The sequence below is a fragment of the Dendrobates tinctorius genome, unplaced genomic scaffold (assembly GCF_039654945.1).
Source record: "Dendrobates tinctorius isolate UK_male_01 unplaced genomic scaffold, ASM3965494v1 ptg000043l, whole genome shotgun sequence".
Classification (NCBI taxonomy): Eukaryota; Metazoa; Chordata; class Amphibia; order Anura; family Dendrobatidae; genus Dendrobates; species Dendrobates tinctorius.
The window spans coordinates 21,741,876-21,756,554 of NW_027361711.1; the positions used below are offsets into that span (position 1 = coordinate 21,741,876).

Here is a 14,679-nt window from a genome sequence, read left to right on the forward strand (position 1 = left end):
CTTTACGAAAAAGAACCCCGCCACCACGGGAGAGACAGAAGGATGAATGTGTCCCTTACAGAGACTCTCAGAAATGTATTCCTTCATAGCAGCCCGTTCGGGACCTGAAAGGTTATACAAGCGGGCCTTGGGCAATTTAGCACCTGGAACCAGGTCAATGGCACAATCAAATGGGCGGTGTGGTGGTAAAACCTCAGCCTCTTTTTCGGAGAAAAAGTCCATATAGTCTTTTAGGTACTCCGGAATACCTTCCAGACCCACGGACGACACAGACACAGTAGCAAGACATTTTTCAGAACAATAGGGACCCCATTTAACAATGTCCCGAGATTCCCAATTAATCACTGGATTATGTAATTGTAACCAGGGGAACCCCAACACCAGTCCCGCAGGCAGGTTGTCCATAACAAAGCATGAAATATGTTCCTGGTGCAAGGAACTCACTTTAAGGAGAAACTCCTCTGTAAGAAATATGAAAAAGGGGCAATCCTTTTTCCAATGTCCGGAATCACCACAGTGAAAACAACATTTTCTCAAGCGCTGTTGTCTCTTTTCTTTCTCCTTGACGTCGATGGTTCCCATATCCATGGTTTCCAATGTAGGAATGGCTCCCCTTCCTTGGTAAAATAACGGGGTTTCAATCTGCATCACTCCCCTGGCCCACAGCCTGCGATCCATTCGGACGGCTTGTGTCATAGCGTCCTTCAGGGAATCAGGCGGAGGGTGGAGAGCCAAGGCATCCTTCAGACGTTCAGACAGGCTTCTACGGAACAAACCCCGGAGGGCGGCATCATTCCAGCAGACCTCAGCAGCCCAGTGTCTGAACTCTGAGCAAAACCACTCGGCTGAGTGTTTCCCCTGGCACACACTCATCACCCTGTCCTCAGCCATACGCATCCGATCAGGCTCATCATAAATATGCCCCAGGGCCTCACAAAATGCATCCACAGTCATACGCTCAGGGGCAGTGGTCGGAAGGGAGAAAGCCCAAGCCTGGGGAGCTCCCCTTAACAGATACATAATGACCCCCACTCTCTGACTTTCATCCCCAGAAGAGTGTGGTCTCAATGAAAAAAAAAGCTTACAGCCCTCCTTGAACACTTTGAATTCCCTTTTATCTCCAGAAAAGGTATCTGGTAACTCAACCGGAAACTCAGGGGAACTTAATGTAACATCCCGAGCCCCCGATGATAAAACCCCCTGCACAGTGTCAGCGATCAACTGCTGAGACTGAGCCAGGGTGAGTTGTTCCCCCAGGAGTCTCTGAGACATCTGAGTCAGGTGCTTTACCTGCTCAGAAACAGCATGCATAGGATCCATCACACACACAGGAGAAAGGGAGCAGAGAAAAAAAATGGTAACGGTCAGTTATAAAGTCAGGACTCAAATGTCAGGACCCTGTCATCGTCGGCAAACTGCCACGCCGAGCAGGGTGACTTACCCCCACTATGGGAGAGCGCGGGGTCCAATACAGTAGTGACGGTTCAAGCAGACAGGACCTGCGGCACTGAAAATAGTAAGGAGTCCCAGGACCTAAATCATGTGACTGCAGGGGGGGGGCTTAGCGTCCTACTGCTGCAGATGATGTAATGCACCTGCTGCAGGGAAACTGTAGTAGAGGAAAACACAGGTCAGACAAGTGAGGGTTCGTACACGGAGAGGGCTGTGCGGTACCAGAGGAATGAGCAGAGAACAGTCAAGTCACAGGCAGAGGGTCATACACAGAGAGGTAGCGCAGTACAAGAGGGACAGGCAGAACTCGTCACAGGGACAGAACTGGATCAAAACCAAACAAGCAAGCAAGATATCAGGCACAAGGCACACGTACGCATGAGGTCAACTAACTCAGCCGAGGGCAGGAGTATAACTGACACCGGACCTAGGTCAAGTGAGCGTTAAATAGCCGCCTCTACCAGAGAGTGGCAGAAACAATTAACCCCTGTCTGACCAGGACGGGCCAAAGACAAAGCCCATCCTTGATCATGACATTTGCCTTGAGGAACTGTCAAAAATCCCAGTGGTAAGATGTGAAAAACTTATAGAGACTCATTATCCAAGTCTGAAGTTTTCAATTATTTTGTCTTATTTGTTTGCTTCACAATATGAAGAAAACCAAATGTTCTCAGTTGTGGGCATGTTCTTTGCATGAACTGATGCAAACCTTCAAAAAAACTGTAAAATTCCAGGTTGTGAGGTAGCAAAACACGAAAAATGCCAAGGGGGTTAATATTTTAGCAAGTCACTGTACTAGGTTCTTGCTTAAAGGGGTTTTCCCACTATCACAGTACATTTTAGTCAAAAATTTTAAGCAATAGATCTTGTAATAATAATAATAAGAAGAAAACATTGCTTAAACCCTTAACAACCGCCAATACGCCTTTTCACAACTGCAATTAAGGGTACTTAAACCACAGCACTGCTTTTTAACGTCACTGAGGTTTAAAGTTATAGCGCCCCCCAGTGTCAGAATTTCTCCAGGGTCTCGGCTGCTGGGGGTAGCCGGGACACCAGAGAACATGATTCAGGTCGGTTTTAACCGACCCCGGTGTTGCAATCCACCGTCATTAACAGAATAACGGCAACCGCAAAAAAAGTCAGATTTTCCATTTAATTTCTCTCTCCTCTGATTTGATCGCGCATCAGAGGAGAAATAGGGTCCCCCGATCACCCCCGGTACCTCCATTGTCCCTGCAGGCCCCCCTGAAGTCCCCCCAGGATGCCGGCTTCTTCAGGGAGAAAATGGGGGGGCGCATGCGCAGTGCGCCCGCCGAGATCTGCCGGCTGGCACCAGGCAATAATAGATTTTTTCCTATTGGTTCATTTTGATCACTGTGGTAAACCCTATCACGGTGATCAAAATAAAAAAAATAGTAAATTAAACCCCCCTTCATCACCCTCTTAGGGAAAAATAATAAAATAAAAAAAATTATTTCCATTTTCCCATTAGGGTTAGAGTTGGGCTAAACTGAGATGGGTTAAACTTAAGGTTAGGGTTGGGGCTAAAATTAGGGTTAGGGCTGGGGTTAAAGTTAGGGTTAGGGTTGGGGCTAAAGTTAGGGTTAGGATTAGGGTTGGGGCTAAATTTAGGGTTAGGGTTGAGGCTAAAGTTAGGGTTAGGGTTGGATCTAAAGTTAGGATTAGGGTTGGAGCTAAAGTTAGGGTTAGGGTTGGGGCTAGAGTTGGGGTTAGGTTTAGAGTTTGGATTACGGTTACAGTTGGGATTAGGGTTATTGTTGGGATTAGGGTTAGGGTTTTGAGTAGGGTTAGGGGTGTGAGGATTAGGTTTGTGGTTAGGGTTATGGTTAGGGTTGGGATTAGGGTTAGGGGTGTGTTGGGGTCAGGGTTGTGGATAGGGTTGGGATTTGGGATAGGGGAGTGTTTGGGTTAGGGTTGTGGTTAGGGTTATGGTTAGGGTTGGGATTAGGGTTAGGGGTGTGTAGGGGTTATGGTTGGAGTTAGAATTGGGAGGTTTCCACTGTTTAGGCACATCAGTGGCCCTCCAAATGTGACATGGTGTCCGATCTCAATTTCATCCAATTCTGCATTGAAAAAGTCAAACGATGCTCCTTCCCTTTCGAGCTCTGCCGTGTGCCCAGTGGTTTACCCCCACATATGGGGTATCAGCGTACTCAGGAGAAATTGCACACATTTTGTGGTTCATTTTCCCTTTTTACATTTGTGAAAATAAAAAATAACTGGTTCTGAAGTAAAATGTTTGAGAAAAAAAGTTAAATGTTCATTTTTTCCTTCCACATTGCTTCAGTTATTGTGAAGCAAGTAAAGGCTTAATTAACTTCTTGAATGTGGTTTTGAGCACCTTGAGGGGTGTAGTTTTTATGAATGGTTTCACTTTTGGGTATTTTCTGTCATGTACGCCCCTGAAAGTGACTTCAAATGTGATGTGGTCCCTAAAAAAAATGGTTTTGTAAATTTTGTTGTAAAAATCACTGGTCAACTTCTAACCTCCTAACAAAAAAAATTTGTTTCCAAAATTGTGTTGATGTAAAGTAGACATGTAGACATGTGGGAAATGTTATTTATTAACTATTTTGGGTGACATATTTCTCCAATTTAAGGGGATAAAAATTAAAAGATTGAAAGTTGTGAAATTAAAAAAATGTTTCGCCATATTTCCGTTTTTTTTCCATAAATAAACGCAAGTCATATCGAAGAAATTTTACCACTACCATGAACTACAATATGTCATGAAAAAAAACAAAACAATCTCAGAATCAGTGGGATCCGTTGAAGCATTCCAGAGTTATTATAACCTCATAAAGTGACAGTGGTCAGAATTGTAAAAATTGGCCCGGTCATTAAGCTGCAAATTGCCTCTGTCACTAAGGGGCTTAAAAACGGACAGTGAAATGTTTTGCATACTCCTCTCCCCAGGAGCTGTGGTATGATCAGACCATATTCCTGTACAGTCAGACACAGCCATTACACAGTACACAGCAGGGACACATTTATAAGATTATCTCAGCTCAGGAACATTTTTTTTTAACACATCCGATTGTGGAACTTCTTTCTATTCCAAGATGTAGTAATTAAAATGTACTTTATTCATGGGATAGCCCCCTTAAAGGATGACAGGGAGACAGATCAGGAACTCAGTTTGTCTAGTTTCTGATCTTCAGGATTTACTTTGCTATGCATGGTGATAGAAAGTTTCAGGTCCTGATTACCTGGGAAGTAGTATTGCGCGCCCTCTTCCTACAACCTTGCAGTGCTGATTGCAAGGCAGTGGAATGGTGGGAAGGGCAAAGTACCGTAAATCAGAGTAGTTTGTTCCAGCTCTTCATTTTATTCTAGTACCTCCTGACCCTTTACTCATCTGTATCCTCTACCCAGGATTTTTGTACTGTAAAAAAGCTAGAATGTGCTTGGTAACTTCCTCTTTCACCCTTTGCTATATCATAACACTGGTACAGAAGAGAAACCATGTTGGGAAGGCTTGTCAGTGTATCGGAGCGCTACTACCTGACCTTCATCATGGAAAAATCAGAGTACTGTTATTCCAGTTTTCACTGACTAGACTAAAGAAGAAATACGAAAATTATGGCCCTCTCAGATCATTGTATTTACCATAATTTCTTGTGTGAATTTAAGTATGGTTCGGAAAGTCTTTATAGAATATTACAAATGATCTGAATGAATGATTTATGTTGGATTTTTACTATTGATTTAGTCTGATATTGTGAGTTAAAAAAGATTGGTATTTTCATTGGGAATTCCTTGTGCGGACTTAGGTATGATAGCATTTTTTACCTCCACGACCCTGTTTTATTGGTTTGTTTCCCCCTTTACATATATTTAGTGTAAAGATTTTGCAATATATCACTATTTAACAAAATGAATCTGTGTGGTGGGATATCTGAAATCCTGACAAAAATCAGATACGTATTTCTAAGTTATATGTACTTAGTTTGCAGAAGAATAATTTTAACTGGATTTCACCTTTAAAGTTTTATTTGTTGAATTATAATATAAATTATATATTGGATGTATTCCACTGTTGATTTATCATCATTTAAATTTTTACACCGTTCACTAATTTCCATTAATACTGTAGTAAATTATTGTATGGGTTGTTACAATTGGCAATCAAAAGAGCTTGGCTGCTTTTGGAACTCCAACAGATTTCAATGAGGAAAGCAACGGATATGCACTGCATTTTCTTCAATCGATTCCTCTTCTGTGCACAACTCTTTAGGGTCCCCTAAATTCTGCCAATGGATTAGGATTTTAGACGTGTGATCTTCACCAATCACATTATCATTCATCTATAGTATGATGGAAATACCATAAAAGTTTAAGAAAACCTATTTTAAAGGGAACCTGTCACCTGTTTTGGCCGCTATAAGACATGGCCACTGCCTTTCAGGGCTTATCTACAGCATTTTGTAATGCTGTAGATAAGCCCCCTGTCCGACCTGAAAGATAACAAAAATATAACAAAAATAAGTTTTATTATACTCACCCTGGGGGGCGGTCCGATCTGATAGATGTTGCAGGTCCGGCGCCTCCCATCTTCTAGCACCACCGCCCTCCTGCTTGCTTCATTGCTCCCCAGCATCGTGCTCCTGTGCAGGCGTACCTATCTGCCCTGTTGAGGGCAGAGCAAAGTACTGGGCCTCTCTGGCCTTTCCTAGCGCCTGCACACTGCAGTACTTTGCTCTGCCCTTAACAGGGCAGAGAAGTACACCAGTGCAGGAGCACGATGCCAGGGAGTGATGACTAAAGCAGGAGGGCGTCGCGTCACAAGAAGATGGGAGGTGCCAGACCCGGACTTGCGATACCCATCGGACTGGACCTCACCGGACCGCCCCCCCCCCCGGTGAGCATAATAAAACTTATTTTTGTTATCTTTCAGGTCAGACCGGGGTCTTATTTACAGCATTATAGAATACTGTATATAAGCCCTGAAAGGCAGTGGCCGTATCTTATATCGGCCAAAACTGCTGACAGGTTCCCTTTAATAGATTGGACAATGAGCCAGAGATTCTTTTCAGGGGCACCCTTCTAAGAAAAGCTGTTGTACTAACCAAACTAAACCTTTAATAGAATACAAATATGGAAAAAGTTCTAGTGGTCTACACCATGATCTTGAAATTTCTAACATTCGGATGTATTTTAGGTGGTTGTCAAGACAAGGACAGAGTATCAGTCGGAACAAAAGAACAAGAAAATTAGAGTGCCAAAAATTGCAGAGTTCACTGTGAGCTTCACGGATGGGGTGACTGAGAGGTTAAAGGTACTGTATCTCTACTCTTGTCTGTGATTACCTTAGTTCCAGTTGCTTGATTGGTACAGATGATTCTGAAAATTATTTTTTTTAGTCCAAAGTTTAAAAATTCTATTTGGTGAAAATTATTCTTTTTAATTTTGTTTTTCACAAAATGTAAAAACTTTTAAATCTAATATATAAAGCTCCTTGTGGGTGTGTATGTACGTATGTATGTCCGGGATTGGCATCCGCCCTGTCGCAGCTACAGCCACAAAATTTGGCACAGTCACACGTCTGGACCCCGAGAGCGTCATAGGCTATGTTGTGAGGCAAAATTTTAACCCCGCGTGTTCCATTTCACCAAACAATTTTACCCCTATCTACATAATGAGGAAAAAGTGTATGTATTGGCATCTGCACCGTCGTAGCTACAGCCACAAAATTTTGCACAGTCACACGTCTGGACCCCGAGAGCGTCATAGGCAATGTTGTTAGGTGAAATTTTAACCCCGCGCGGTTCAATTCACCAAACAATTTTGCCCCTATCTACGTAATGGGGAAAAAGTGAAAGGAAAAGTGTTGGAGGCAAATTGACAGCTGCCAGATGTGAACAATGGGGAACTTAAAGAATGAGAGCGATGGCGCCAAAGAATATATACCATACAGTTGATAAGGTGGGGCCCTGACATGGGATACTCACCACACACGGGGATATGAAGACACACACAAAATGCGCCACACACTACCACGGGCTGCAACACATATACCACCCTCAGCACACATTTCACCGCACATACACCAACCTCGCCACATAAAAGTTGAAACACAAAACTCGCCACTCAAAACTCGCCACGCTGTCCCAGAGCTGTTTAAAAGAAGAAATATGAGCTGTGATTGGTTGCTATCAGCAACAGTTTTCTTTGTAGACAGTTATGGTAACTGAGGCCTATTATTCTTATCATTTCTATGGTGTTATCTTCCTTCTGTAAAGCTGGAAACAACACAATTTATTACCTTGCCAACCAGACCACCCTCTGACAAAGACTGCAGAGGGAGCCCAGTATCACACAGGATAGGATTAGATACACGGCTCAGCAGTCAGTATCACACAGGATAGGATTAGATACACAGCTCAGCAGTCAGTATCACACAGGAGAGGATTAGACACATGGCTCAGCAGACGGTATCACACAGGATAGGATTAGATACACAGCTCAGCAGTCAGTATCACACAGGACAGGAATAGATACAGACAGTATCACACAGGATAGGATTAGATACACAGCTCAGCACACAGTATCACACAGAATAGTATAAGATACACGGCTCAGCAGACAGTATCACACAGAATAGGATTAGATACACGGCTCAGCAGTCAGTATCACACAGGATAGGATTAGATGCACAGTTTTTATGTGCAATATAATCATTATAATTTGTTATAACTAACCACAGTTAGTTACTATGCCCAGAAAACGCCGGGCTCTTCAGCTAGTAAAGAAATAAACTGTTTGCAGGCTGGTTCAACTTGGTCACAATTCATCCTTAATAACTATGTAACTTACAGTGATTATTCGTGATATATTTTTTATTGATTGGCATCCTGTTTTTCTGATATGTAGCACCAAATCCTTTTGCATAGATGGTTTAAAAATGTTGTCTGTCTGCAGGTGCCATTAAATAAAGCTTAGGGATAAGGTGGGCGAGCCCAAACAGTAAAATTCACCATCCATACCGAGCACCTCCTGTTTGGGCACGGGTACCGGACACTGACTTCACTAGGAAGTCCATGTTACTGTTCAGATTTGGCCCCCTGAACATTGGGTGTTTGTTGCACTGCCATGTGCATGACAGCGCGGCAAACCCTGCTTCTGATCGGCGGTAAAATCATTACTGACAGTCAGACAGCCACCGGTCACACGCTGTCAAATGACAGGGTGAGCCTGCAGTTGTGATCGGAGGTGTAAAGTTTCCCTGCGTTCACTGGCGTCAGCTGAGGGGACTACTACTCCCATCAGCCTATGCTTGCTGCCGCTAATAACAGCGAAAGCATGCGGCGAGAGCATTTCTAAAGAAATAATAATAAAAAAGTCATAGGTTCCCCTGTATTTTTGATAACCAGCCAGGCAAAACTCACAGCTGGGGGCTGCAACCCTCAGCTGTCAGTGTTAGCAAGGCTGATTATCAAGAAAAGAGGGGTCCACACAATGTTTTTTAATTATTTAGATAAATAATTTTAAAAAACGGCATGTGGTCCCCTCCATTTTTGAACACCAGCCTTGCTAAAGCAGACAGCTGGTGGCTGGTATTCTCAGACTGGTAAGGAGCCATGGATATTTTTCCCCCCAGCCTAAAACTAGCAGTCCACAGCTGCCCAAAAAGGGGGCATCTATTCGATGCACAAATTCTGGCGCTTTGCCCAGGTCTTCCCTGTAGCAGTGGCAAGTTGCGTTCATATTTGTGGGGTTGTTGTCACCTTTGTATTGTCTGGTGACATCAAGCCCACGGCTTAGTAATGGAGAGGCGTCTCTAAGACACCTATCCATTACTAATCCTATAGTTGAATTGTAAATAAAAACACAGCAAGAATAAAGTCTTTTATTTGAAATAAAAAAACATTTTTCCATTTTTATTTAAAAATAACAAACACAGTTATACTCACCTAACACCTAATTTCACCGAATCACTCATCTCCAGTAATAAAACAAAAATAAGAAACCAACAATATCCCTCACCTGTCCATGGTTTTGTCCCACATCATAATCCATGTCTGGAGATAGATTTCAATGTGGACGGTGCCAATATACGACCGTCCAGGCTAAGAACCACTGGTGAATGAGCTGCAGCATCAGTGACCATCGGTGATGTCATCAAGGTTACTGCCAGTCACTGAGGCTGCGTTCCTGGGCTGAACTGTGGTGACCTTGGTGCAATCCCCACTAGCACCATGAGAAAAAGTGTCATGGTGCAGAAGCAAGTTCACCACAGTTCAAATTCACCACAGTGAAATTCTACTGGTGAACTGCGCCTCTGCACAGTGAGACTTTCTCACTGTGCTAAAGGGAATCTCACCGAGGTTACTGTAGTTCAGCCCAGTTGGGAACACAACCTTTGTGACAAGAAGTAACCTCAATGACACCACCGCTAGTCACTGATGCTGCGCTCACAACAACTCATTCATCAATAGTTCTCAGCCTGGACGGTCGCATCTTAGCACCGTCCAGGTTGAAAACTATTAATCCCCAGACATGGATTATTGCATGGGACAGAACGATGGACAGGTGAAGGATATTGTTGTTTTATAACATTTTTGTTTTATTACAGGAGATGAGGGATTCAGTGGAATAAGGCGTTAGGTGAGTTATTTTTAAATAAAAAAAGGAAAAGTGTGTTTTGTATTTATTTCAAATAAAATACTTTATTCTGGCTGTGTCTTTAATTACAATATAACTATAAGTTTAGTAATGGATAGATGTCTTACAGAAGCCTCTCCATTTCATTTACGTGGGCTTGATGTCACCAAATAATATAAAGGTGACATCAACCCCACAAATATTACCCCACTTGCCACTGCTACAGGGCAAGTGGGAAGAGCCGGGCGAAGCACCAGAATTAGCGCATCTAATTGTCACGGGGGCTTAGTTCAACTAAGGCTGTAATTCCCGGGCCCCTGTGATGTCCCTATAACTAGGGAAAACCCTGTCTGACCCTCAACCCAGGGTTTTTGCTGAAGGTGCAAATGCCTGAGCCTCCGACCTTTCCTTATCTCCTGCTCAGCCCTGCACTTAACCCTCCACCCTCCACCCAGTGAGGAGTCACACCACCAAAGCTCCCACACAAATAATGACAGACAGGGAGAACTTAAACTGCACTGCGCCGCACACACACAGGAATATACAGTAATGTGAACAGGGCACAACTAAACACAAATATGGGAAGGAGAAAGGATAACGACGGATCATACGACACCAGATACGAATCTCTCTCTCTCTGCAACACCTCCACTCCAGACCGGAACCACTTGGTATGAAACACAAGCTATAATCGGCGACGCCCATATGCCAGTATGACTATTTAAAGACCGTGGGCGTGACTAACCTTCCAACCTGGTCTCCAGCAGGATTAACCCCCGAGAGCCTGAAGATCAAGCCGGCGCCACTGAGGCTATAGTGGCTGGAGGTGGAACTACCTCTGCCTGCCGGACGCTGTGGTGTGAACAGCGTCCGACATGACAGTACCCCGTCTTCTACAAGGGACCCCAGGGCCCTCAAGACTCATAGGACCCGGCTTGTCCGGATGACGACGGTGAAAAGAACTGACCAGCGATCCGCATGTATGTCTGAGGCTGAAACCCAAGACCTCTCCTCCGGACCATACCCCCGCCAGTGCACCAAATACTGAAGAGTACGGCGTACTACTCGAGAGTCCACTACCTTGGCGACCTCGAACTCTAAATCGCCATCCACCATGACTGGAGGTGGCATCGGCGTCGTGTCCACCAAGCCTACCACCTTTTTCAATAAAGCCATGTGAAAAACGTTATGTATTCTGTACACCACAGGAAGTTCCAACCGATAAGCCACTGGGTTAATGATGGCAGAAATCCTAAAAGGCCCAATAAACCTTGGACCCAGTTTTAAAGATGGGATTTTGAGTTTTATGTTCTTCGTAGCTAACCACACCCATTCACCCGCACACAGGTCCGGACCTGGCACGCGTCTACTGTCAGCCACCCGTTTGTACCTGGCACTCATGCTCAACAAACGCTGTTTCACCCGCCTCCAGACTGATGACAATTGGGCTCCTAGCTGATCCTCCTCCGGGACACCCCCGGAGTCACCCTGACGTAAGGTACAAAACTGAGGATGTTGACCGTACACACAAAAGAATGGAGACTCTCCTGATGACTCTTGGCGGTGATTATTTAACGCGAATTCGGCCAGAGGAAGGAAAGTAGACCACTCCTCCTGGTTGTCGGACACAAAGCATCGTAAATACTGTTCTAGATTTTGGTTCATGCGCTCAGTTTGTCCATTAGACTGTGGATGAAACGCCGATGAATGTGACAACTTGATCCCCAACCTTGAGCAAAAAGCTTTCCAAAACCTCGTCACAAATTGCGTACCCCTATCAGATACTATGTCAGACGGTACTCCGTGGAGTCTGACCACCTCCTTCACAAATACCTGAGCCAACGTCTTAGCATTGGGCAAAGAGGACAACGCCACAAAATGCGCCATCTTTGAAAAACGGTCAACCACCACCAGGATGACCGTGTTCCCTGCCGAGGCTGGCAAGTCAGTGATAAAATCCATGGAGATTTCTGTCCATGGCCTATTGGGTACCCCCAGAGGCTGTAGCGTGCCAGCAGGACGGGTTCGGGGTGACTTAGCCCTAGCGCACGTGATGCAAGCTGCCACGTACGAGACCACGTCCTGCCAGATTTTGGGCCACCAGAAACGACGCGATACCAGCTCTAAGGTGCCCTTCACCCCTGGGTGACCAGCCAGTACCGAATCGTGGTGTTCCTTCAACACCTTAAGCCGAAGATGCAGGGGTACAAATGATTTGTTGGCGGGAAGACCTGGTGGTACCTCCTCTTGGGCCTCGGCAATCTCCGCCTCTACCTCAGTTGTGAGAGCCGAGACCACTACCCCTTTCTGGAGGATGGGTACCGGCTCTTCCCGAGGTTCTCCCCCCGGAAAACACCTAGACAAAGCATCCGCCTTGGTGTTTTTAGCCCCGGGACGGTACGTCACAAGAAAATTGAAACGAGTAAAAAACAATGCCCAGCGAGCCTGCCTAGGAGACAGACGCTTGGCCGACTCCAGGTAGAGCAGATTCTTATGGTCGGTGATAACTGTGACCTGGTGAGCCGCCCCCTCCAAGAAGTGTCGCCATTCCTCAAAAGCCAGTTTGATGGCCAACAACTCCCTGTTGCCGATATCATAATTCCGTTCGGCCGGCGACAGCTTCTTGGAGAAGTAGGCGCATGGATGCATCTCGCTCAAGGACGAGCCTTGAGACAGTACTGCCCCCACTCCCACCTCCGACGCATCAACCTCTACCACAAAAGGTTTAGACACATCTGGTTGCACCAGAATGGGGGCTGAAGCAAAACTATTCTTCAGACGCTCAAATGCACGTATAGCCACCTCAGGCCAGTTCGCCAGATCGGCACCCTTTTTTGTCATGTCCGTGAGCGGTTTGGCGACAGTCGAAAAGTGTTTTATAAATTTCCTATAATAATTCGCAAACCCAAGGAACCGCTGGAGTGCTTTCAGACTCTCCGGCCTCTCCCATTGCAGCACCGCTTGCACCTTAGCGGTGTCCATTTTAAAACCGGCTGCGGACACAATATATCCCAAAAAGGGCAACTCCTGGACAAAAAATAAAAATTTTTCCAGCTTAGCATAGAGCTGGTTCTCCCGGAGCAACTGTAACACCTGCCTAACATGCTCCAAATGAGTGTCCCGATCGCTAGAATAAATGAGGATATCATCCAGGTATACAATCACAAATCTCCCCAGGACATGAGCAAATACATCATTAATAAAATGTTGGAAAACGGCAGGCGCGGTGGTCAACCCAAACGGCATAACCAGACTCTCAAAATGACCCTCAGGAGTGTTAAACGCCATCTTCCACTCATCCCCCTGACGGACCCTTATGAGGTTATACGCCCCCCTGAGGTCCAGCTTGGAAAACCATTTCGCCCCCGCTACCTGGTTGAACAAATCCGGGATCAACGGCATTGGGTAGGGATCACGGATAGTAATCTGGTTTAACTCTCGGAAATCCAGACACGGGCGTAACCCCCCATCTTTCTTCTTAATGAAGAAAAACCCCGCGGCTACAGGCGAGGACGAAGGCCGGATGTGACCTTTGCTCAGACTCTCCGCGATGTAGTCTTTCAGAGCTTGTCTCTCAGGACCAGAAATATTAAACATCCTGGCCTTAGGTAATTTGGCCCCGGGTTTTAACCTAATCGCACAGTCATAGGCTCTATGTGGAGGCAGTTCTGAGCAACCCTTCTCAGAGAAAACATCCGCGAAATCCTGCAAAGCCTCCGGCAGGCTGGGCGTCACGGCGGACACACATGTGGCCAAGCAATTGTCTTGGCAGAAACCACTCCATTGTACTATGTCCTGAGTTTTCCAATCAATTACCGGGTTGTGCCTGGACAGCCATGGAAAACCCAGGACCATTTGAGCTGGGAGATTACGGAGGACCCTACATGTAACCGACTCAGAATGTAGGACCCCAATGTGGAGTTTCACCTCTGCCACAAACTCAGTAATCTCCCCTTGAGGGAGGGGAACAGCATTAATGGTCACCACCTGTATGGGATGAGGAAGTTTTTCGATCTTAAACCCGGCGGTGTGTGCAAACTCCTCATCTATGAGATTGGTGGCGGAACCGCTATCCACAAACACTGATATAGGTAGCTCTCTGCCGGCGATAATAACCTTGGCAGGTAGCATACATTGAGATACCATCATGGAGGATATGCATACGCTCAGTTGGGTCTCCTCCATACCCTCTGAGCTTAACAGTTTTCCGCCGGTGTGACCCTCTTGGGTAGTACCGGGCAAACGTTAACATAATGACCTCCTTTACCACAGTAGAAACATGCTCCGGGCTTCCGGAATCCCGGAGAGCGAGGCTGAACCTGTGCCACGCCAGCAATCTGCATAGGTTCAGGGGACTCATCTACTTCAACCACACCTGCACCTCTGTTTTCCCCCAGAGGTAGCGTCTCCTGTGCCCCCTGACGAAAATGGCGATCAATACGTATCACCAAACTCATGGCAGACTCCAGTGATGCCGGAGTCTCATACATCAGGAGGGCTTGTTTCACCCTCCCTGATACCCCATGAATAAACTGGCTCCGCAGTGCTGGGTCATTCCACTGTGTGTCTACAGCCCAGCGGCGAAATTCCGAACAATAG

The 14,679-nt window shown here is 45.6% G+C and overlaps 1 protein-coding gene across 1 annotated transcript in view; it reads left to right on the forward strand.

Moving 5' to 3' along the window:
- The window catches only part of NSG2 (neuronal vesicle trafficking associated 2), a 126,237-nt gene that overhangs the window by 6,094 nt on the left and 105,464 nt on the right, over nucleotides 1-14,679 (forward strand). The window contains exon 3 of the mRNA XM_073575239.1: nucleotides 6,638-6,754. Coding sequence (XP_073431340.1) covers nucleotides 6,638-6,754 — 117 coding nt within the window. The remainder of the gene's footprint in view (nucleotides 1-6,637; nucleotides 6,755-14,679) is intronic.